Below are 25,377 nucleotides of genomic sequence, written 5' to 3'. Positions count from 1 at the left end.
GTTCAAATCCCATACTGCACTCCCCCCACCAAAAAAAAAAAGTTGACTTGGCATGTGACAAAGGACAAGCAGGGACTTCACAAGCAAGGCTTCCAGCACCCTTCATGAGTTGAAAGTAGCTCAGTTACCCGCACTTGATGTACGTTAGTATGTGCCAGTTATTGTCCCTTTCTTTTCATAGGTTTGTACTGTTAATTGGGCTACATTTTGAGATGCTGAGAACAAGAACAATATCTTATCCATCTTTGTTATCTGACATAGGTACTTGGTGTATTTTTGTTGGTTAATTTTAGTTTTAAAAAGTTTTCTTTATTTTTGGCGGTACTGGGGCTTGAACTCAGGGCCTCACACTTGTTAAGCAGGCATTCTACCACTTGAACTACTCCACTAGCCTTATTTTGTATTGAGTATTTTTGAGATTGGTCTCTGGAATTGTTTGCCCAGGCTGGCTTTGAACTGTGATCCTCCTGATCTCTGCCTCTTGAGTAGCAGGATTATAGACGTGAGCCACCAGTGCCCAGTAAAGTACTCTTCTTAACTATTACCATGCCTTTAATTCTTAGAAGGGTATGAGTAAGGAAGTGGGATTAATTTAAGTAATCCCAGAAAGAATTGTCAAGAGAAGACTGTAAGTATAAGTCTTGTCATGTCTTGTCATCAGCTTTTTGCTGATGACACAGAGAATAAAATAATGAAGGTATCATGTCACTGAACTCAAGTAAGAGGATATTTATTCTAGGGTTGTGAGGGTACTCTGGAAGCACATGGGCATAGACAGTCAAAGCTTAAATATTAACACAGTGGCTTCAAAACTTTGGTGTGCACCAGGATCACCTGGGGCTTTTCAAAATAATATTACTGGATTCTACCTCCAAATTTTCTGATGCATTGAGTCTGTGATAGGAATGAAAATTTGCATGTTTACATTATCCAGGTCCCGATTAATGCTGTTGCTGGTGATCACTAGCCTACACTGAGAAACATTTAAGTAAAACTGATTCCAAATGGATGTCACTATGTGAGCAAGATTAAGATAATTAAAACTACCTTGACACTTAAATTATAAAGTCTTCTGTAGTGCTGTTGTTTACAGGAAAATCATATTGCACAAATTTTATGTGAACAATTGCTGGGTGTGGTGGTTCATGCTTGTTAATCCCAGCACTCGGGAAGCTGAGGCAGGAAGATTTCAAGTTTGATGTTCTAGAGATTTTATGTGAAATCTCCAGATATGGATGATATGAAATCACACAAAATTGTTCTGTTGTGATTGGTTTTTCTTGTAGCATAATGTTTATAATAATCTGTGCTGTAACATATATCAGGGTTTTTTTTTTGGTAATGGGGTTTGAACTCAGGACTTCCTCTTGCTAGGTAAGTACTTAGCCACTTGAGCCATGCCTCCATCCCTTTTTAGGTTAGTTTTTAGAGTCTCATGTTTTTGTCTGGGGCTGGGCTAGACCCAGATTCATCTACCTATGGTTTCCTATATTATGGGACCACAGGTGCATGCCATTACACTTGGATTACTTGTTGAGATTGAATCTTGATAAGTTTTTGGCTGAACTGGCCTCAAACCTCAATTCTCCCAATCTCTGCCTCCGAAGTAGTTGGGATCACAGATGTGAGCCATCATACCTGGCTTATTTGTTGAGATAGGGTTTCACTAGTTTTTTGCCCAGACTGGCCTTGAACTGAGATCCTCCCAATTGCCTCTTAAGAAGTTGAGATTGTAGGTGTGAGCCACTCAGCCTGGTTTTTTTTTTTTTTTAAATTGGTATTGGGGTTTGAACTCAGGGCCTCATGCTTGCTAGCTACCATTTGAGCCACTCCAGCAGCCCACACTTTGGTAATTTTTAAGGGTGGATAATATTCTATTGTATGGGTTACAACATTTTGTTTATCCACTTGCAGTAGGTGCACATTTGGGTTGTTTCTACTTATAAATAAAGCTGCTGTGAACATTTGCATACAGTTTTTATATAGGCATGCTTTCATTTTGCTTGTGTAGATAACTAGGAGTGGAATTACTGGATCATATAGTAAAATTACTGGATCATATGGTAACTATGTTTAATATTAGAGGAACTGCCAAACTATTTTCCAAAGTTTGCTGCACCACTTTACATTCCCACCACCAATGTATGAGGGATCCAATTTCTCCATATCCTCCCTAACATTTATTACCTGTTTTTTTTTTTTGGTGGGGTGTACTAAGGATTGAACCCAGGTTTTCACACATGCTAAGTATGCACTCGACCACCGAGCTGCACCTGTAGCCCCTATCTTTTTGATTATAGACTAGACCCCTCCCAGTGAACATGAAATGGGATCTCACTGTGTGTGTGTGTGCTTGGTGGCATTGGGGTTTGAACTCAGGGCCTCACACTTGCTAGGCAGGTGCTCTACCATTTGAGCCACTCCACCAGCCCTTGTTTTGGTATTTTGAGATAGCTTTTTGTGAACTATTTGCCTGGGCTGGCTTTAAAACTTGATCCTCTGATCTCTGCCTCCTGAGTAGCTAGGATTACAGCATCCACCAGCACCCATACAAATATAAATTTTTAAATTTGAATGAAATCTTTAAAAAATTTTTGGTTAATAGTACTTTTCTTGTTAGATCTAAGAAAATATAATCCACTCCAAGGTCATGACATCAATATTCTCTTTAAAGAATTTTATAGTTTCAGTTCTTATATTCACATCTATGGTTCATTTTGAGTTAATTTTTGTGTATAGTGTTAGGTAGGAGTCCATCTTCATTCTTTTTAATGTGAGTATCCAGTTCCAACATTGTTTATTCTTTTCCCATTAATTTATTATAAGGGTTCTGGAGTTTTGAGTCCATTTTATTGATCTTGGATTCTTTTTTTTCCCATTTTTATTAGCATACATTAATTGTACAGTGGGATTCATTATAACATTTCTGAATGCTTACATTGTACATTGGTTAGGTTTGTCCCTTGCCTCCCTCTCACTACTTCCCTTACCCAACCTAAAACAATTGCAAAAGGTTTCATTTTTCTATTTTGTATATGTGTACAAAGCACATGACCATATTCCCCTCCATCTCCTCCATTCTTCCCCTCCTACAGGTACCCACTGCCCCCACCAGACCCATTTTACAGTCCTGTCCTTCATTTTTAATTCTAAAGTCAGTATTCAGAAGGGTTTTTTTCAGTATATTTCAGCTATGAATATACTGTAGTTTGGTCAGTTCAACCCTCTTTCTTACCCCATATTTATTCAACAGCTTTCCCTCCTACCCCATGTATATTCAACAGCTTCCAGTTCATATTGATATGTCATCTACCTGCACAGATACAGTATATTTCAATATTATTGACTCTTCTTTATTCTCCTATCCTTTCCCTCTTCCCCTGAGTTCCATAGAATAGTTCTACTCTTACAAACATGCTTTACATATAAGTTAATCATGTTTGTTTTTGTGCACATGTTTATCTTTTGGATCTATCTTCCACATAGAGAAAACATACGATTTTTGTTTTTCTGAACCTGGCTTACTTCATGTAACATGATGTCTTCCAATTCCATCAGTTTACCTGCAAACAACATAATTTTATTCTTTATGGCTGAGTAGTACTCTACTGTGTATGTATACTACAGTTTCTTAATTCATTCATCAGTTGTAGGGCATCTGGGCTGTCTCCATAGCTTGGCTATTGTGAACAGTGCTGCAGTAGTCATGGGTGTGCATATGTCTCTATTGCATCCTGAGATTTCTTTGGGTATGTGCCCAGGAGTGGTATCACTGGATCATATGGTAGTTCTGTTTTTAATTTTTTAAGGAGTCCATAATTGCTTTCCATAGTGGTCACTAGTTTACATTCCTACCAACAAAGTACAAGGATTCCTGTTTAGTTGCATCCTTGCCAACATTTGTTGTTCTTTGTGTTCTTGAAGATAGCCATTCTACCTGGGGTGAGATGAAATCTTAGTGTAGTTTGATTTGCATTTCTTTTATGGCCAGGGAAGTTGAGCACTTCTTTATGTATTTATTGGCCATTTGTATCTCTTGGAAAATTGTCTATGCAGTTAATGTCCCTATTTCTTCATTGGGTTTTTGATTCTTTGGGAGTCTCGTTTTTTTGAACTCCATGTAGTTTCTGGTTATTAGTTCCTTATTGGATGAATAGCTGGCAAAGATTTTCTCCCATTCTGTGGGCTTTCTCTTGAATCTAAGTAACGGTTTCCTTTGCTGTGCAGAAACCTTTTAGTTTGATGCAGTCAGATTTGTGCATTCTTTCTCTTAATTGTTGAGCCTTTGAAGTTCTATTAAGGAAGTTATTGCCTATGCCTATGTGTTCCAGTGTTTTCCCTACTCTTTCCTGCAGTAGTTTCAGGAAAGAGTATTATTATATTAAAGTATTTTGATCATCTTTGAATTGATATTGGTACAGGGTGAAAGACAGGAATCTAGTTTCATTTTCTGCATGCACATATCCGGTTTTCCCAGCACCATTTGTTGAAGAAGCTGTCCTTTCTCCACCATATGTTTTGGCTTGTTTGTCAGAAATCATTTGGCTATAGTTGCATGGATTTATGTCTTGGTCTTCTGTTCCATTGGTCTTTGTGTCTGTTTTTGTACAAATACCATTCTGTTTTTATTGCTGTGGCTCTGTAGTATAGTACAGGTATTGTGATACCTCTAGCATTGGACTTTTTGCTCAGAATTTCTTTGGCTATTTGAGGTCTTTTGTGCTTCCATATGAACTTTAGGATTGATTTTTCTATCTCTGTGAAGAATGTCATTGGAATTTTAATGGGGATTGCATTGAACATGTAGATTACTTTTGGTGTATATCCCTATTCACAATATTGATTCTGCCAATCCATGAGCACGGGAGATCTTTTCATCTCCTCATAATCTTTGATTTCTTTCTTCAGTGATTTATAGTTTTTATTGAAAAGGTCTTTCATTTCCTTTGTTAAATTTATTCCTAGGTATTTTACTCTTTTTGAGGTTATTGTAAATGGGATTATTTCCCTAATTTCTTTCTCAGCCTGTTCATTGTTGGTATATAGGAAAGTTACTGATTTTTGTATATCAATTTTGTATCCTGAAACTTTGCCAAAAGCGTTTATGATTTCTAAGAGTTTTTTGGTGGAGTTTTTAGTAATCTTGGTTCTCAACATTTGCACTAGTATGTTTTGAATTTAACTCTGGAAGTGATTACTTTTTCTATATGAAGTATTTTTCTTGTTAGCTTAAAAAACAAAAAGTCTCTAGGCAGTAGTAATTACAAAATTAGATGCAGTTATTTACAAAAAGAATCCTTGTAAGCTATGTTGTATAGAAAACTGAGTTGCATAAAACTTCAGTCATTGGGTTGTAGTTCTTCTCTTTTTCTTTTCGCTATTCTGTGGTTTAAACTCAGGTCTATTGCTTGGTAGGCAGACACTCTACCACTTGAGCTATGCTCCCAGTCCTTTTTGCTGCAGTTATTTTTTTCATGTAGGTCCTTATGTTTTTGTCCTGTGTGGACTTTAGATGTTGATACTTGTACCTACAGCCTCCAGAGTAGCTGGGATTATAGGGTTGTTCTACCACACCCAGCTTGTTGGTTGAGATGGGGTTTTGCTAGCTTTTTGCCTGGGCTAGACTCCAGCTGCAATGGTCCTGATCTCCCCCTTCTGACTAGGTGGGATTATAGGTGTGAGCCACTGCTGGTGGTACCTCTTTTCTTAATTGTCATTTTTACATTGCTTTACTTATTTAAATGACTAAATGATTAAAATTTGAATAATTGGTAGAAAAAATGTTTTACACATTTATTTTAGCATTTTTATGCACAATAGGAAATACTGGAAACAAAAGCCCAGGAAGTGATAAAATTCAAATGAGTGTGTACTTGAATAAAGAAAGTCTGAATTCTGTTACATCACTACATTCTGAATACTAGATATTTTGTTGTTAAAAACAACAAATGTAGGTTTTCTGGATCTTCAGAAATGTTTTCTGCACACCATTTTGTCTTCAAGAGGCTATATTGCTGCTTAATTTCGTACCCCCCGTCCCCTTGGGGAGCAGAGGACATACATTTCCTTCCTGCTTTATGTGCATGTTACTAAACTAAAAGTGTCCAAACCACTTGTATTTTGCAAAAATGCATATTTGTGTGTTTGTACCAGTGCTCTAATTTACTATTATATTACATATTTCCAGTGAATATATCTTAAATGTCAAGCTTGATGGTTTTGTCATTTAGGAGTCTTTGTCTGAAGTGGAAGAGAAGTACAAGAAAGCCATGGTTTCAAATGCACAACTGGACAATGAGAAGAACAATCTGATATACCAGGTGGATACCCTCAAGGATGTTATTGAAGAACAGGAGGAACAGATGGCAGAATTTTATAGAGAAAATGAAGAAAAATCGAAGGTAATTGCTCATTTGTACCATAACATTTTCTTGGATCAGAAAATAAAAGCCTGTCTTGTAAAGAGTGATGAGTTTAATTGAAGATTGCAGCATATTTAGGAATGCTTCAGCCAAAATTGGATGGTCTAAGAAAATTGGCAAAGCACCATTAAGATATCAACTTAAAATATTTAAATTTTGTTTTCTGAGGGAAAAGCTTATGTCCTTTTTTAGATTTTTAAAAATAGATTACATTACATCTCAAGTTTTATTTTTATTTTCTATCATTGAATTATGGCAATTACTGTTAATTACTTATTTTCTTCTTGTCATAGCATAAAATTCTAGAGACTTTCAGTGAAGGTGAGGTGGCTTCATTTTTTTCTGTAAGTTTTGAAATGGTTCAAGAGTATCCATTTCCTAAGCAATCGGAGAGAAGTCATTAACCAGTTACTTAAAAATAGCAGTGTGGAAGCAAGGGCCAGAAATTGCCAGATGTTTTCTTTGGAGGTAAAAATCTATATTGTTATAATGTACATTGCCTACAGTCTACATTTGTTGTTGGACAACTGCAGAAAGCAAATCAGGTTCTCTTAAAAGGTTATTAGACCTGGACATTGACAAATTGTTGATGTTAGTTCAGAAGACAAATAAATGGCTACAATATCCAGAAATGAATTGCTGCTACATTGTCAATATAAAAACAAATGAAAATAATGTAAGCAGTGTGTTTTGATGTATTGCTAGAAACAACAATCTCAACATAATAAAGGGAGAAGCAACATTTATACAACCTATAAGATGCTAGCATTGTTCTCTAAGTAGTCTTTTTATAGGAATTTCTTTCCTTAAGGACTGAATGGACTGAAATGCTTATTCCAGTTTGGTTTGGTCATGTTCAAAAACTGTTAGGATGTGTTTGCCAGGAGTTTGAGGAATGGATGAATATGCAGAGTGTAGAGGATCATATCATAATGTTATTATGTATTTGTTTAAGGCCATAGTGTTATTATGTATTTATTTAAGGCCATAGAAATCATGTGTGAATCTTAACATGAGCTATGAACTTTGGATAATGATGTGTTAGTGTTATTGACTGAAACAAATGTATCACTTTTGTGTGGAATGTTGATAGAAGAAGAGACTGCATGTGTGGGGACAGGAGGTATATGGGAAGACTGTACTTTCTATTCAATTTTGCTGTGAACCTAAAATTGCTCTTTAAAAAACCCACTTTAAAGGATTAGGATAAGAACACCTGGGTGAAAAATAGGCCTCTTGATGCTTTCATGTTGGATCCATAGTAGCCCATTGAACATGGCCATGACTTGTTGGTAATAGCTGATTTCCTCTTTGGTTCTTTTTGTATGCCATAGACTATTTTTGAAGATTCTGGGCCATCTTATTTTGCCTAGAGTTCTATGTATTCCTTTTCTGCCTAGCCACATGTATTTCATATCTTTTTCTGGCTTTTTGCTTCCAGCAGATTAGAAAAAAAATCTTACTATGATGCTATTTGTGATCAGAACTCAAATGTAGTTATCTTCCCATCTTCTCAAATGCCCCTGAGCATAAAATACCTATAAATAGTTATTTTAACCAACTTTGTTTTTTCTTTCCATCATTTGCTAAGATACAGAGGTATCTTAGTATATGTAGGGGATTTTTAAAAGAATCTTGTGCTTTTCAACTTAAAATCTGTAAGCTTTTTTAATTCCTTGGAAATCTACTTCACATACTCTGCTGTATATTTCTGATAGTGTCTTGCCAACATACTTTTTCTCTGAGCTCTCTTGCCCCAAACAGGTACCACCTCATGAAATAGAATGTTCACATTCATGGATACACAAAGACGTCAGGCACTTCATTATAGCAGGAGGTAGAGTAGAGAACAACCATTCAATAACAACAACATTTAATTTTTTTCAAAATGCTTTTTGCTGGATTTATAGTAATTGCATCTTCAAACATTATCTTCATGTCTATTTTAGGGTCAGAATGCCCTATTGGTAATGTCCTAAATATATTACTCTATTCTTAATAGCTATTCATTTTAGTAGGAAGTTAGCTTATCTAGCATTTAAAAATATTTTAATATGGCTTTTAAACATACAAAAAAATTACATAAAGGAAAATAATGAATCTTCATGCACCAAGCATCTGCCTCCAGATACCATCAACCCATAGTAAGTTTTGCGCTTTCCATTTCCCCCACTCCCATATTTGAGCAAGTTCTAAGCATCCTATATTTTAATATGAATTTTGGTAGATAATATGGACTCTCTTTAAAAAAATGATAAAAAGATCTTTTCACACCTGAAAAATTAATACTATTTCCTTCATTCCTTCAATTACATACCTAGTCACTGTTAAAATTTTAGTAGTTTCAAAATGCCGTAGATGATTTTCCTTTTTTTGTACTTGAAAAGAAACCAGAAGGTGGTGGTACAGCACTCAGGAGGCAGAGGGAGGCAGATCATGAATCTAAAGCAAGCCTGGGCTATGTTTGGGGGAGGGGGGAATCAGGTTCCAGATAATTCTCCACCCTGAAATCAGTTGTTATATCTTTTAAGACTTTTTTTTTTTTTTGGTACTTGGGGTTGAACTAAGGTTCTCGTGCTTGCTAATAAGCAGGTACTGTATTACTTGAGCCAGTCCACCAGCCTTACTTTTAAAGACTTTTAATTAATAGGTTCCCTTTCTTCTTTTCCTTTTTTAATTTTTTCGCATTTTTATTAGGATATATTTGTTGTACAGGGGGAATTCATTGTGAATAGCCTTACATTGTGCCTTGGTTAGATAACCCCCCCAACACCCTTTCTGCCCCACTTAAAGCAGTTGGAAGAGGTTTCATTGTTCTATTTTGCATAAGTATATGAATCCCATCAATCATATTCTCTTACCTCCATTCTCCTCCATTCACTCTCCCCTGTCCTACAGGTAACACCGCCCCCCTTCCCCCAACTGTATCTATTTTACATTCCTAATCTTTCTTGTCTTTTTTTTTTTTCTGCACTGTGATTTGAACTCCAGGCTTCATGCTTGGTAGGCAGATGTTCTACCACTTGAACCATGCCTTCAACCCTCTTTTTATGCTCCCTCTACTCCCCCCTGCAATTTATCTGTGAAGAAACTGTATGGCTTGTATTAACAGATTGCCAGTCTTAGAGATTTTACTGTTTTTGTTCCTTTGACATCTTTCCTGTGTTCCCTTTTCCTCTAGTTCCTGTAAATAGGCTGTCAGGTATAGAGACTTAACCAAATGTAACTGTAGCCTTTTTGGCATTCTGCTTCATTGGTGCTGCATTCCTTCAAGAGGCCACATGTCTGTGTGCTGTAGCAGGATTCTTAGATCCTGTAGTTGATTAGAGTTTGCAGACTAGAATCAAATGATTTTTATCATTATTTGTTTACTTAATTTTATTTATTTTTAAGCATCTTTATTAAGATGCAGTTTTCATGTCATGCAATTCATCCATTTAAAGTATATAATTCAATGGTTTATAATATATTCACATAAATGTACATCTGTTACGGCAGTCTCTTTAAAATATTTTCATTACTTCAGAAAGAAACCACATACCCTTTAGCTAGGATCTCTATATCCCTCAATCCTTTAGCCCCAATTAACTACTGATCTACTTTGTGTGTATAGATTTCCTTATTCTAGACTTTCATAGCAATGGAATCATATAATACATAATCTTTTGTGATTGGTGACTTTCACTCAGTATAGATCTCAAGGTTCATCTGTGGTCACTCCACATTTGTTTAATCATTTGCATAGATGGACATTTGGTTTGTTTCTCCTCTTTGGCTGTTACGAATAATGCTGCATAAGCATCTGTGCACAATTTTTTTGTGTGTGAACATAATGTTTTCGTTTCTTTTTAGTATGTACTTAGGAGGGGAATTGTTGGGTCACATGGTAACTATGTTTAACTATTTGAGGAATGCCACAGTGTTTTTGCCAAAGCTTCCTCATTTTGCATTCCTTACAAGCAGTGTATATGAGTTCTGATTTCTCCACATCTTTGCCAACACCTATTATCTTACTTTTTAATTTTAGCCAATCTAGTGGATGTGGTTTTGGTTTGCATTTCCCTGGTAAACTAATGATTTTGAGCTTCTCTTCATGAGCTTATTGGTATATCATCTGAAATATCTATTCAGATTCTTTGCCTATTTTTCATTGAATTTTTTGTCTTTTTATTATTGAGTTGTAAAAGTTGTTTATGTATTCTATATACAAGTTTTATTAGATATATGATTCACAAACATTTTTTTCCATAGTGTGAGTTGTCTTTTTACTTCTTATGCTTTCTTTATTAGCTTAAGTCCATCTTTAAAGAGAAACTTTTTCATCTCTTATTACTCAGATGAGACAGTGTACATAGGAAAGGCAAGATATAGACTTGGTTCTATGCATTTACTTATAAATGTCAAAATAATGAGTTGTTTGTTTAGTGTCCTTTCATGGTGAACAATTATTTACTTTTTTTAAAAACTATCACTACAAATTCATGAATTCATGCTTTTGGTGTTTTCAGTGCATTGCAGCTCTTCTTCTTCTTCTTCTTCTTATTATTATTATTATTTTTATGCTCAAATTGTTCTGCTTCTGGCTAATATGAGCCTCTTCAAGTTGATTCCCAAGTATTCTGGATGACTAATTGAGAGTTTTTTTGCTTTCTGACAGAAGAGGATGCTTCTGTCTCATCTTGTCCATTTTCTATCTCTGACTTGGAACTGGTCATTTGTCCAAGGAGCCCTAGTCCTTTTAGCAGAGCAGCGTGGGTGCTTGTGGTGCTTATTACTGTTGAGTTAGTCACTGTTACAGGTTTTTCAGTGGATATATCTAGAAAGTACATATGTGAGTTTTTTTTCTTTGAATGACAAAATATATTATGCTTTGATAGTTCTAGTTTATGTTCAGGACTCTAGGGATTTTACTTAAATTCTTCTGTCTTAAATCTGTATCTCCTTTTTCCCACACTGCAATTCCTAGTTCTCAGAGTCACTAGGGATGATAGCAATTATATTCTATTCTATTCTCACTGTTTTATTCTATATTTCCCAGAATAGCAATACCAAGTTTAACACCAGTATAATTACTGAAAATAGTTGAAAGTGTTTGGTTTGGCCTTTATTTTCTCCACTAGGCTATGTATAGCCGAAGTATTGTTTTGAAAAGTTACTTGAAATAGTTTCTCTGTGATTATGCTGCTAACTGGGTATGTAGTTAGCTTTACTGTATTTTATCTTCAGTATGTAGGAATTAAAAATTTTTTTATTGTTGTAAAAATATACAGCATAAAACTTACTATTTTAAAGGGTGCATTTCAGTACTGTTAAGTGTATTCACACTGTCCTGCATTAAACATCTAGAACTTTTTCATCTTGCAAAACTAAACTCTGTATCCATTAAAGATTTCCCCATTTGACCCTTCCCCCAGCCTTGGCAGCCATGATTTTATTTTTATTTCTGTCAGTTGGACTACTGTTAGTACTTCATAAATAGAATCACATATTTGTCTTTTTGCAACTGGCTTATTTTACTTAGTATCATGTCCTTAAGGGTCATCCATGTTATAGGACAAGAATTCCTTTCTTTTTAAGGCTGAATAATTTTCCACCATATACATGGTACATTTTGTTTATCCATTTTCTTTTGTTTGTTTTGAGACAGAGTCTTGCTGTGTAATCCAGGCTGGCCTTGAATTTAGGATCCTCATGTCTCAGCTTCCAGACCCTGCTTTCCACACTTTCTTTTGATGGACACTAAGGTTGTTTTTAAATTTAGTCTTGTGAAATAGGTAGCTCTTAAGTCAAATCAACAAAGAAAACATATTTAGAGAAGTAAATCTTTTATCTCTTCACCTTCATTTCTTCCTTCCTTTGGGGAGTTTTTTTTTTTAATTGGTTTATCTTTCCTTTTTTTTTTAAACTAAGAGGATAGATTAGCCATCTTTAAATAAAAAGATCAGTATCTGTAGCATTCAAAATATATCAAAGTGTATCTATTTGTATCCCTACTTTCTTAGAAAATGGTAGCACACTATAAATGCTTTTCTGCATCTTGTTTTTATCATCTTCTGAATGTAGTTTATTGGCATTCTATCTCATATTCCTTTTCACTACTGTGTAGTTACTCCATTGTGTGTACACTTCATTGTCTATTCATGGTCATTCAAGTGGTTTGCAATGTTTTGCTATTAAAAGTCCTGCAAAAATAACATACTGTGTAGGTCATTTTGTGTTTTTTTGTCAGTGTGTCTATGATAGAGTCATAAGAGTAGTGTTGTTGCTGGGTTGAACGGTATGTAATTTTGTAAGATAGTGCTGAATTCTCCTTTTTACATGTTATGTGATTTGGACTTATACTAGTGTTGTAGTGAAAAAATATGGTGTTAGTTTAGTTTGAATTTCTCTTTGTGTGAGTATCTTTCAAATTCGGAGCTATTTCCATTTCATTTCCTATAAACTGTCCAGTTCTTTAGCCTATTCTTCTATTGTAGCTATAGTTTTTTTTTTTTTTTCCTTTCTAATTTTAGAGGTTCTCTGTATGGAGAAATTGTAATAACCTTTTGTCTCTGAAAATAAATTGTATGTTTTTGCAGTTTGTCATTTATCATTTTATTTTATGTTATCTTTTGCTTTTCAAAACTTTTAATTTATTGCCCCCTTTCTCTTTATTGTTTGTAGATTTTTGAATCACTTAAAATGATTTCCCCTATTTTTTGGCTATTCATTTTTTAAGAGTGTCTGTAGAGCCTGTTCTATCTTCCTTTACCTTTAGATTAGCAGTCAGGCATGTTTCTGGAAGTCATAGTTGATATATGTGTTCTATTGCAAATGTTTGAATTTGTTGTGTACCATGACCTGTGTAAACAATACCATTTATTTAATAACAGGAATTAGAAAGGCAGAAACATATGTGTAGCGTGCTGCAGCATAAAATGGATGAACTTAAAGAAGGCCTTCGGCAAAGAGATGAACTTATTGAGGTATGTACGTGAACTGTGGAAATAACTTTGAATTAAATGAGTTGGCTAGGATAAGGGTGTGTGTGTGTGTTGGGAGACGAAAGCTAAAACAAAAGTAAAAGAGTTCACTTGTGTTCCTATTTGGCTCTGTCCTAAAATTTTTCCAATGTGAAACATAAAGGCAAGTTTAAAAAATTAACACTTACTAATGCTATGGATATTCCCTTCTTTCATAGCAGAAGTTTTATTCCTAAGCACACTCTTTCCTAAAGATATCTTAGGCAGTAGGCAAAAACATTCTTTGTACCCTAGTGAGTCCCACTTTTTGGGACATGATTCTTGAGTTATAAGAATCTTGATCTTCATGCAGGTAGGAACATTTTTGAGGCAGCTAATGAAAAAGAAATTGTCAAGATCCATACCTATGTACAGAAAGGTGAAGGTTGGTTAGTGTAAAGGTACATATTTGTGTTTATGGAGAACTTAGGCCACCTTATTGGCAGCATCTTTGTGGGAAGAGGTATAGTCTACCAAAAACTTTTTGAAAGCATTCATCATACTTGTAGGCCAACCTCCTTGCATGTATCTCTGTTCTTCTTTGAATGTGGTTTTTCTTCTTGAAGTGTTTTATAAATATAGAAGTAAGTCTGAGGGAGATCCTGCATACTATATTGATTATAGGTTATTAATATCAGGAAGTCGAACTCTTAATGATCCAGGGGAAATACTGCACTTTCTACACTTGTCCATGTTCCTGGTGACTCAGATAACTAGTAGGTGTGTGTCTCTCTGTCTGTTTCTTATCTTTCTCTCTCCCTCCCTTCCTCCCTCCCCCAACCGCTCTCCCTGCTTCCCTACTCTTTTCTTTCTCTGCTCCCCCTTTTTTCCCCTGAGACCTGTCTCCTCATTTACTCTTTCCCTGTAAATAACTTGAAAAATCACTTAGTAGAGAAAAAGAAATTACTTTTTTTGTGTATATGGGTTGTTAGCATTTGTGTTATTTTTTAAGAAAAATTGAATTCGGCATAGTTAGGATTTGTGGATTCGAAATGTAGGTATGGATAACCCTTTGGATCTGTCAGATTACAGTGAATTAGTTCTATTTTTTTTGTTTGCTTGTTTTTGGAGCATACTATCCAAGTTCTCTGTCTTGCTGCTATTAAAAAATAATCTTTTCCCCTTTTGTCCTTTTGTGTCGATATGACAGTCACTCATTTCTTTTCATAATTAAGACACATACCTTTCTGCTGGGTATTGAGGGGGTGGGGGGCAGAGGGAGGGGGCGGAGTGGGTGGTAAGGGAGGGGGTGGGGGCAGGGGGGAGAAATGACCCAAGCGTTGTATGCACATATGAATAATAAAACAACAAAAAAAGACACATACCTTCCTGCTTTATTTATTTCAAAGGGATAATAAAAATGCTTTGGGAGCTGTTTAAATTCAGTAGCTTAATTTAGAACTGGTAAACTATTCTAGTTTTAAATTAATAATTACATTTCAAAGGATAATAATGCTTGGTTTCTATAATTTATTACTGTGGCTTCTTTAAAAGCCCCAGGTGCTAGATATAAACTCTTAAAAAACTTTAGTTTTAAGGGTTTTTTTATGTTTATAATTAAGATCATTCAGATGTTATTATGCATGATTATGCATATACAATTGAAAAACCTTGTTTGAGTATGACAAATAATGCTTTTTGGTCTCTAGAATTAAGAATTATATGGGAATGATAATTTCCTAATAATGCATTGGAGAAAACCTATTAAGTTTAAGATGGTATAAATTATCAAAGCCCTTTATATACATATATGAAAATGGAATAATGGAACCCATTAAAATTGTCTTAAAAGGGGAATAAGAAAGCGTAACTGATGGAGTGAATTTGATCAAAGTACATTATATGCACAATGAAACCCCTTTGTATAATTAATACCTATTAATAAAAATGACAAAAAAAAAGATGGTATAAATTAAGCATAATTGCCTAATCTGAAGAATTCTTTTAGGATTGCTACATGTTAAATTCCAGTTTTTCTAAAAACTGATCTTTACTTTATAATTCATTATGCTCTTGTTAGTATACTTCTTCTAACAGAAAATAAAAGTGATCAAGCTGAGATATGTCTGTCTTTGTATATTGTTAGTTCTACTTAAGAAAAATTTAAAACTACTATCTGTTGTTTGTGGTAAAAGCTCATTTGTTCCTAAGCCTAAGTTACCTTCTAGAAATGTAAGTTGTTCCATGATGGGAATAAAAAAGAGATGGTTATCAAAGAAAGAGTACACATAATGGAGCTGCATGTTACACAGAAACCCTGGTTGCTACATAGCTGTGGTTGGAAGTTATTTATTGCCAATCTCTTTGCTTACATTTGCTTTTTTCTTTCTTTTTTTTTTTTTGTTGTGCTGAGGCTCAAACCCAAATCTCTGAGCATACTAATCATACACTCTACCACTGAACTACATACATCTCATGGTCTGTCCTTGCTTGCTTTTGTGGGACAAGCTGATGAGATTGATATCACCAAGACTTGGATATCATCTCTACTGTTACAAACCACTCTTGTCCTTTCTGTTTATCACAGATTTTCCTCCCTTTTAAGAGTTTATTATCAACTTTATTTTTTTTCTGTTTTCCTCCAACTTCCCCCCATAAAGAAATTTCTGCTTTTCTATTATTTCTCTTCCCCTCTTCTTCTGCAGGAGAATCAGCACATGCAACAGAAAATAGACACCATGGCAAAAGAGGTGTTTGACCTCCAGGAGACACTTCTTTGGAAAGATAAAAAAATTGGGGTATGAGATGAAATTGGGCTTTGGTTAGAAGCTCAGTGATGAGGAATAGACCAATAGAACTTAACCCAGGGATCCCTAAAAATATGTCCTTTTGATTATTTGTGAGTATTTATATAGTGTGAATAAGCAGAAAACAGAAAGATATAACCATGGGAAAGCCTGACACAATGTCTGGAAAGAGCTCTTCTTTCCATTTGACTCCAGGCTTGTGAAACCTGCAAGAAGAACTTTTGAAGGAACTTACTTAACTTTTATGCCCTAGGGTTTTACCCAGAAGCAGCTGCAGGTATTTAGTTCAAACTCTGCAGGTAATTTGATATTCTTACATTATAAGAATTTGAATAAAAAGCAAGAAGCTAGGGTGTGGAGATGGGTAAATATTATTAGCATCCTTTAAATCCTTGGTGAATAAAATAAAAAGAAATTAAAAATCAGCTTAATTATGGAAATGGATAGAACTCTTAAGACTTGGCTGAGCTGCCAAACTAATGTCATCTGTAATTATAACCCCAGAACTCCCGAAGGGAGAGACCTAGATAATAAAAAATTCTTCGTTGCTTTTTTTGTAGCCATGCAGGTAGATGCAAGTACATTGGCAGCAGAAAAAAATTGCAATCTCATATTGGGACTGGTTGGTAGTCCCATCTCTTGGCAATAGCTCTCTGTTTTGCAGTAGGGGACCCACTCAGATGCAGTTTTTGGAGGCTTGCTGTGTCAAGGAAGGTCTGTGGTGGAAGAAAGAGGACAAGTGAGAAAAATCTTATTTTGACTGAGGTTATGGGGGATAGGGAAATGTTGGCAAAGATCCCTCATAGCATGTGTGAGAACATGCCAGAATATGAACCTTTTAGATCACAGCCATTGTTGTTAGGGACATTCTGAAGCCCTGGCAATTGGCAGTGTCCAGTTCTTTTCGTGCTCCAATCACCCCATCTTCTCAGTATAAAAAAACACAGGGAAACCACGTTACTTCTTCAGAGTTTACTGTACAAAATTTAAAGAACTAAATATACTTACTTTTACATAATTCTGATGTTACTGACTTTCTAGAATTCCATTGAAACCTAGAAAAGCTTCCTGAGGGATAATTGAACAATTAATTCCATTAGGCTTTTTGAAATTGTAATTGTAAATTACTGATTTTATTTAAAAAATTTACATGAGAACTTAAAAATGAGATGTGAAAAGAAATGTGGAGCACCCAGTCATCTGGGTAAACTGTTATTGAGACCCACCCCCCTCCATCCACCCCCTACTCTTTACCCCCACCCCCACCCCCCCTATCTCAACCAGTAGCTAGGTGTGGTAGCAGCAGACTGTCATCTTAAGCTAATAGGAAGCATAAATAGGATGATCGCAGTTCATGCTGGCTTGGACAAAAAATGAGACCCTGCTGCCAAAATAACTAAAGCAGAAAATGCTAGGGAGCGTGGCTTAAGTGGTGGAGTGCCTGCCTAGGAAGTGCAAGGCCCTGATCTCTAACTCTGGAGTTGCTAGGACTACAAGCACAGGCTTCCAATGTCTGACCCTGTTTGATGCTAGAATTTGAGGTTAGGTGGGACAAAGAATTACTTAGATCTCCAGAAACAGGTATTTCAGTAATTTTCAAACTTTGATGCATGTCATAACTGTGCACATGGCAATAACCAAAAATATCTTAACCCATCAGAAGGTGAAGTGATTGTATTGTAGTGCATCATTCTTCTAATGTTTCATTTGTTACTAATGCAATGGAGTGTTAATACTGACTTCATGTGAAGGCTGTGTAGTGCTAAAAACTCATGTTATTAATTTATAGTTAAATTTGTGACACAGCACGCAGTGTGAATTTCTACAATCTGTGGAAAGGAAGTTAGGTATTGACATTTTAATTTGGATAAGAGAAGACTTGCCTTAACGGACTACTTTTCCAGCATCATCTGGGATGATAGTAAAGGCATAGAATGCAGTCTCTTTGGATCTTTTATAAAAAACTATATGTGAGGGCTTTGGAACCAAAAAAAAAGATTCAGTTTTGGGCCTTGCCACTTACTGTGATATTGAGCAAAATCATAACCTCTTGAGCTTCAATTTTCTGATCTGTAAAGTGAGGATAAGATAATTAGTACATTAGAGAGTGTAAGGGAGACATTTCACATACAAATAATGTATAAGGGAGAAATTCTGTGTATATAAAGTGGTGCCTGCCATATCACCTTGCGCTGCACAGTGGTAGTTGCTGTCATCTCTTATTTATTCCCAATTTGGTTGTAGACTGAGATGATAATGAATTTTTTTAATTGCCCAACTATTCAGCCATCAGTAACTAAACAGTTGACCCACTTTTAAACCCAATAAATTGAGATGAAAGTTACCTGTTGTAATTTACCTTCTTGGGCTCATGGGAATGGTGGCAGAAAATACTTAATACAAGAAAAAAATATGTAGAGAAAGGCTTTTTGAAATAGCCCATCTGTCAAGGTTCCTGCATAAACTACTACTGTAGTAATGTTTTAACGTCTGGGTTATTTTATTACATAATGTGAGAGTAGATTTGATTTGTTACTGATAACCAAAGTATGTTCCTGCTCCTCACTGTTCTCCCAAGCTTACATTTGTGATTCAAGATACAGAAGGTAATTCACAGCCTTCTTTTCCTGAACCCCTCTGTTGTTTTAGGCAGTAGAGACAATGCTCCATGCTATGTTCTTCTAAACCTTCACTTGTAGGGTGGGTGCTGCTATTATTCCTTCTGTTTTTACATGAGGAAATTGAGGCCCAGTTAAGGTAAATATGTTCAGGGACTCAAAAGATTTTGAAATCCTTAATCTGCTACTATCCTCCATTAGGCAGGCTGTGTTTATTTTGTCATTGTTTTTTTTTTTTTTCACTTTTGAAAGTATATCATAGAAAACCAAATGAGACTTAATTGTATTAAACTAAATTAATAGAAATAACTCATGGAGAGTCCTTTGGAGATTAGTTATTTTGGATTAAGTGATATCTGAGTGTTTTGCCATACTACTTGGCAAACAATCATGCAGCCAATATTTAATTAAAATAACTTAGGTATACTAGCTGGTTTTCTTTCAAAGCCATTTTTTTAAAATCAAGTGTGTTCTTGAATAAAGTATTTTAAACATGAAATGTGTTTTTTTTGTTTATCAAATGTAAATGTATTGAGCTGATTAATAAGGAAAATTTAACTCTTGCTGCTCTCTTCATTTTCCTGTTTTCTTCATTGATTATAAAAGAAAGACTTGTCTTATTGATGTGAGAAGCATGTTTTGCCAGATTTATGCATGAGAATCAGTTTTTATTAAAACTCTTCTGGAGCTGTACATTCATAAGCTGTTTCTTTTCCTATCTGCCTGTTCTCAGGCTTCTAACTGCTTCCTTGCTTTGTAAGCCTTTATCTTTGCTTATTTGAATTAGTTACCTTTCACTTGCTCTTTCTTTGTGCTGTTCTTTCCCTTGCTACCCTGCCTAAAATCAGGCCCTAGAGAAACAGAAAGACTACATTGCTTGCCTCAGGAATGAGCGAGATGCGCTCAGAGAGGAGCTGGCTGACCTGCAGGAGACAGTGAAGACAGCAGAGGTATGTTAGCCTGGGTCTTGGGCTCAGGTCCTCACTGCTGTGCTGTCTTCTTTCCTCTATTCTGCCATCTTTTGTCGCCTGAATACAAAAAACATTTTGAGTTGGAGGATTAAATCATTTCTTCCATAGAGGTATATTCCACATAACTAATTCTAACTAGGCTTTACCTGTGGCAGGTGTATGTTGTTGCAGCGTCACCTCACAGAACTTTCTCCTTCCATGAGGCCATCTTTTTTGATGGTAGATTTTTCTTTCTTACAGAAACATGGCTTAGTTATAATCCCTGATGGCACTCCCAATGGTGATGTCAATCATGAACCCATGGTTGGAGCCATTACTGTTGTGTCTCAAGAAGCTGCTCAGGTCTTGGAATCAGCAGGAGAAGGGCCACTAGGTAAGACACTGTTACTTTGTCCTGGATTAATGTTATTGGGCTTCCAGCTTGTTCATATCCTAACTTGGAAAATAAAAACAGCATAATGGCTGTTTGAGACTGTCCAGATCCTTAAGAGGAAGAATCTGGACATACTGTCTTCAGACATCTTTGCCTTTGAGAAACCAGCACCTGAGTTATTGTCAGTCAGTAAGTATAGCTAAGAAACCCCTGACAGAAGCACTGCAGGTATGTACATACGGCTTTTCACTTAAACTTTCTGCAGAGAGAGTCTAGCATTTACATCCCAGAGAAGCTGGGTTGGTAGGAGACTTCCCAGTATGTTTCTAGTTTCTTCTTCCTGGAACTTCTAGTTCTGTGTTCCACTGCTTATCTCGGGGTTGTGCAGCTCTGTGTCATTGCATTTCTTAAGGCAAGAAATAGATGTTCTTGAAGACAAGTTTTAGAAGAGTGTAACTTCCAGAGCAAGGTTTCTAAGCATATTAAAATATGACCTTTTAAGAATCTAATGACACCTCTCTCTAGGAAATCACACTAAGAATCCTACTGTAGAGGAAGAAAAATAGTCCAGATAGATACTGTACCATCAGCTTATGTTTAGTTACTGGAAAACAACCTTTTTTCCTTTTCCATCTTGTTTTTATGTATGTGTACCTCCCACTCCTGTAGGAGTGGCACAAGCTGAAAACATTTTAAGAGTTAGTAAGCATATTCTCTAATGTGGAGAATTTTAGAAATGTAAATTGATGAGGCACAGGATACAGTTGAGTAAGAAAGTAGAAGTGGTCAGATGGTGTCCCTCTGTCTGTTAGGAGGGCTGAGAGAACCAGAACTGATATGGGCTGTGGCCTTCGTTGGTTATGGGGGTATTTGGCCAAGGTGTCAGCTGCCTCTCTAATTGAACTAGAATATCTCTTCAACCCATGGGACCCATTTTAATGCTTGCTGGGGAAGAAGCAACCCTCTCTTTGGGCCAGGAGCCTTGGTGACTTTGTGTTCCACCCTCAGAGCCTTTGTCCTTCCCTCTGTCCACCAGCTTTTGTGGGACTTCCTCCAGCATTGTACTTCTCTGTTTTCTTTGCTCCAGCAGTCCTGCTCTTACTCCATTTTCTTTTACATATTTGGATCTCTCTTTCAAAGGGCTAAGTCTTTGGGAATACCATAGGCCTTTGAGTTGTGGGTCTACTGGTGAAAGCTTGCAAAAATCTGAAACAAGTAAATGGGTCTCTTTCTTACTGGAATTTGTCACTGAGCAGAAAAGCACTGTTTTGGGAGCAAATGTATTTAGTGCCCTGGTAAATGCCAGTGTATGATATGTTTGAGATAATTAAGTACTCTTCCAAATACAATTAAAGCTTTTATTTCTTTTCATGTTCAGAGCAGTAAGTAATGTACCAAATGTTTACTATTTATGAGCATGAGGAATTACTTTGTTGTTTATATACTGCACTATCACAAATTTCGTTAACAGTCCATTTCATTTATTTTAGATGTAAGGCTAAGAAAACTTGCTGGAGAGAAGGAAGAGCTACTATCACAGGTAAAAACATTTTTTCTCAATGGAAAATACTAATTTTATCTAAGTTACATGGTAAATTGTTAGTAAATTAGAATGTTCATTAGGAATTGGAAATATGCTTACTAAAGATTTCAAGGATAAAAAGATTCATTTTGCATCTTTCTTGTTTCTTACTCCTTTAAAAATAATTATAGGGTATATATTTTAATGAGTCAGTTAGTTCTACAAAGCTTGTTGTAAAAACAGCAGTCAGCTCTCCTGGCTTCCCTACCTTACCTTAACCATTTCTATCCAGTTCCTTTTCTGACTCTTTGGTGTGCACTGTCTGTTTAACATGCTTGTGTTGCTTCTTGATTGTTCTGTTTCAGGCATTCTCCATTGGCACTTCTCTGTACATACCTGCACACTTCCCATTCCCAAGCCTCATGAAGTTCATGTCATCAGGGCACAGGGTAACCATGGTATATTCTAGGAGCTTTTCAGAGTGTCTTTTATCTCCTTCACAATTACTTGTTTTCTCTAAAGTTAATATTGTAGTTTTTCTTTGTTTCACTTTGTTGCATTTACCTGGTTTTGTGTTTATCAATAATTTAGTCACAGTTTTAAACAATGGTTCAACCCACTCAGGGTTTCCTGATAGCATCCGGTTTCTCTCAGTTCCAACTTGATGAATCTTGGAGCATTTGACTTGACCATTCTCAACTAATGGCTCATTCCTTCCATGTGGAGATATGATCACTCTTTATCCACGTGTGGGGGCTTTCTCTGCCTGTGATTTGGGTTGGGTTCCCTTCTCTGAGTCTTTCCCTCCTCCCTCCTTTATTCATTCTCTGGTTTTGGTATGTCTTCAAGTAACTTCTGAGGAAAGGGTATGGGCTGATAATTTTTCATGACCTTGCAGACCTTTTTACTTTACTTTACCTTTTTACTTTACTAATAGTTTGGGCTGGGTATTTAATTCTGTGTTACAATCATTTCCCACCCCCTCACCCCCTTTTTGTGGTAGTGGGGTTTGAACTCAGGGCCTTATGCTTGCTAGGCAGGTGCTCTACCACTTAAGCTCTTCCCCAGTTCTTTATGCTTTAGTTGTTTTTCAGGTAGGGGCTCACATTTTTGCACAGGTTTAGCCTAAGACCACGATCCTCCTTCCTATGCCTCCTACATCACTGAGATGACTGGCATACTCCAACATACTCAGCTGGTTGGTTGAGATGGGATTTCACTAACTTTTTGCATGGGCTGGCCTCAAAACATTATGCTCCCAATCTATCTTCTCTGAGACTGGGATCACAGGTGTATACAACCATGCCTGGCTCCATTCAGATTTTTTAAAAGTAATTTCTTCATTGTCCTTTGTCTTCTAGTCAGATTGTTGAGAATTCTGAGAACACTTTGTATGTGATGTATTTTTCTGCTCCTTCAGCTTGTTCTCTTTATTCTTAGTGTTTTGAAATCTCGCAGTGATAAGTTTTGAAGTTGTGTGTGATGCTTGGCCCCTGTCAATTCTAGGAACTCCTATTCTTAGTTCTAGGGGATTTTCTTGAATGATTTTATTTATTTTTCTCCCTTAAAACCTTTTTTAAAAATATTGATTGATTGATTGTGTTACTCAAGTTTGAACTCCGGGCCTCACACTTGCTAGGCAGGCACTCTACCACTTAAGCCACTCTGCCAGCAATTGTTTTTTTAAAAAAACTTATTAGCATTTAATGAACTTCCCTTTGTGTAGCTTCAAACCACCAGGACACAGGCTCCCCTCAACCCCCCAGTCTTTTCCTCAGCTCTTCAGCTGAAGAATTTGACCTTCTCATTGACAGGCAACTTAGGGAGTTTTCCCTTCCCCAGAACTTTGTGGTAGCCTGATCGCACCACATCAATGATGGGGGCAACTCCAGTCTTGTTTTTGGCAGCATTTACCTGTGTCTGCTCACTGACCAATGTGCACAATTTATCAAGGTTGATAGTTGAACAGATGCTCTGGTTTCTCTTTCAGTGGTAATGCCTAATACCAACTTTCCCAAAGTAATCTGGGTGATACTTGTTTAACTTGATCCTAGGGTGATGCATACAATCAGCCTGACCCCAGCCTTCTGGGTGCTTTTGGTGCTTGCCAGTGCATCCATGGCCATGACTCATATGGCCCTGAAGTTTCTGGGTCTTCCTCAGTCTAAATGGCATGTAGGTAGTTGAGATGAAAGCTGATTTTTCTCCCTTATTCCTATTCAGTCATTGAACAAATTTCAAGTGAAATTCCATTATAGAATAGACAATGTCACTAGGATATTTAAGCGAACAGATCAGTTAAAAAAAAAAATCCCTGACCCATGAGGCCTTACATTCTAGTGGGAAGAGATCAGAGACAAATAATAAATATAATTAAGAAGTAAATTATATGGTATGTTAAAAGATGTGTGTGAACACATTTATTTATGTGTTTCTTCAGCTGCATTCAGCCATATAGGTGTGGGCATATGGTGAGTAGAGAGATTTTATCAGGCATATATAAAGGGGCAAGGGGGATGAGGGATATATAAGAATCATGATGATGAATCTAGACATAAAACTGGATAAGGAGGGTTGAGAGGACATCCAGAAAAATCTCAAGACACAGTGGAAGGAAGATGGTTCTTTGAATTAGAAGTATGAGCCAGGTTAAAGGACATTGGAGTTAGGATCTAGAGAGAATGGCCCAGAAGGATGCAAGATTGTGGTTGCGGTGGGGAGAATGTATGGCACTAAGTTGTTCAGGGTATCTAATGTTGAGTGGAGATGTAGTATATGACTGTAGGCATGAGTTACTGAGGGCAAGGAGAGGTAGCTGGCAAGATCCTGGGAGGGGAGATGTTCAGAAACTGAGAGGCTAGTTTGGGAAAAGAGCCTTACTTAGATTTATATTAAAATGACTAAGAATTAAGAAAGCTGTTTTTCCTGGAAAACTTGATCAAGGGACTCGCTTCTTTTTGTGTTTGTTCATAGCTTATCTCAAATATCTGGAACCATGTATCCTATTGTGTGCAGTCAGGAAAATAGTTTTATTTTTTATTAGCATATATAAATTGTCCAAAGGGGTTTCTTTGTGATATTTCCATACATATAATTTACTTTGATCCAATTCACTCCTTTGATTATTCTTTATATTCCCTCCATCCCTTTATTTATTTATTTATTTATTTTATTCATATGTACATACAATGTTTGGGTCATTTCTCCCCCCTTCCTCCTGCCCCCTCCCTTATCCCCTTTTGTCCCCCTTTACACCTCACTACCCAGCAGAAACTATTCTGCCCTTATCTCTAATTTCTCTCCATCCCTTTAAACAATTTTAACAGGTTTAATTTTTCTGTTTTCATAAACTTGCATAAAGTACTTTGATCATAATCACCCCTACTTCACTTTCTTCTTTCACCCTCCCCTGTCCTGCTGTTGCTACCCCAAACAGTCCCCATTTTATACTCCTATCATTCATTTTTTAAGGTCTAGACTCTGCATATGAGAGAGAACATGTGATACTTACCTTGGTGAATCTGGCTTATTTTGCTTAAATATGATCTCCAGTTCCATTCCTGCAGATGACATAATTTCATTCTTTCTGAATAAAACGCCACTGTGCGTGTGTTAACATTTTCTTTATCTAGTCAGTGGTTGATGGTCACCTGGGCTATTGTGAATAGTGCTACTATAAACATGAGTGTGTAGGTATATCTATTGTGTGCTGACTGACATTCC

The 25,377-nt window shown here is 36.3% G+C and overlaps 1 protein-coding gene and 1 pseudogene across 40 annotated transcripts in view; one reads left to right on the top strand and one right to left on the bottom strand.

Annotated features, from left to right (window-relative positions):
* The window catches only part of Lrrfip2 (LRR binding FLII interacting protein 2), a 118,121-nt gene that overhangs the window by 80,692 nt on the left and 12,052 nt on the right, over positions 1-25,377 (top strand). For 28 of the 40 annotated variants that reach the window (XM_020168961.2, XM_074074176.1, XM_074074166.1 and 25 more), the window contains 6 exons: positions 6,231-6,401; positions 13,295-13,387; positions 16,069-16,161; positions 19,637-19,738; positions 20,000-20,132; positions 21,623-21,672. In XM_020168961.2, coding sequence (XP_020024550.2) covers positions 6,231-6,401; positions 13,295-13,387; positions 16,069-16,161; positions 19,637-19,738; positions 20,000-20,132; positions 21,623-21,672 — 642 coding nt within the window. The remainder of the gene's footprint in view (positions 1-6,230; positions 6,402-13,294; positions 13,388-16,068; positions 16,162-19,636; positions 19,739-19,999; positions 20,133-21,622; positions 21,673-25,377) is intronic. The other 12 variants (XM_074074182.1, XM_074074180.1, XM_074074172.1 and 9 more) reach the window with 2 other exon arrangements.
* Positions 22,999-23,981, bottom strand: LOC109689890 (large ribosomal subunit protein uL15 pseudogene; annotated as a pseudogene).

This window comes from Castor canadensis, chromosome 5 (genome assembly GCF_047511655.1).
Source record: "Castor canadensis chromosome 5, mCasCan1.hap1v2, whole genome shotgun sequence".
Taxonomy (NCBI): Eukaryota; Metazoa; Chordata; class Mammalia; order Rodentia; family Castoridae; genus Castor; species Castor canadensis.
Note: the sequence above shows the minus strand (reverse complement) of the source record. Positions and strands in the feature narration are given on the sequence as shown.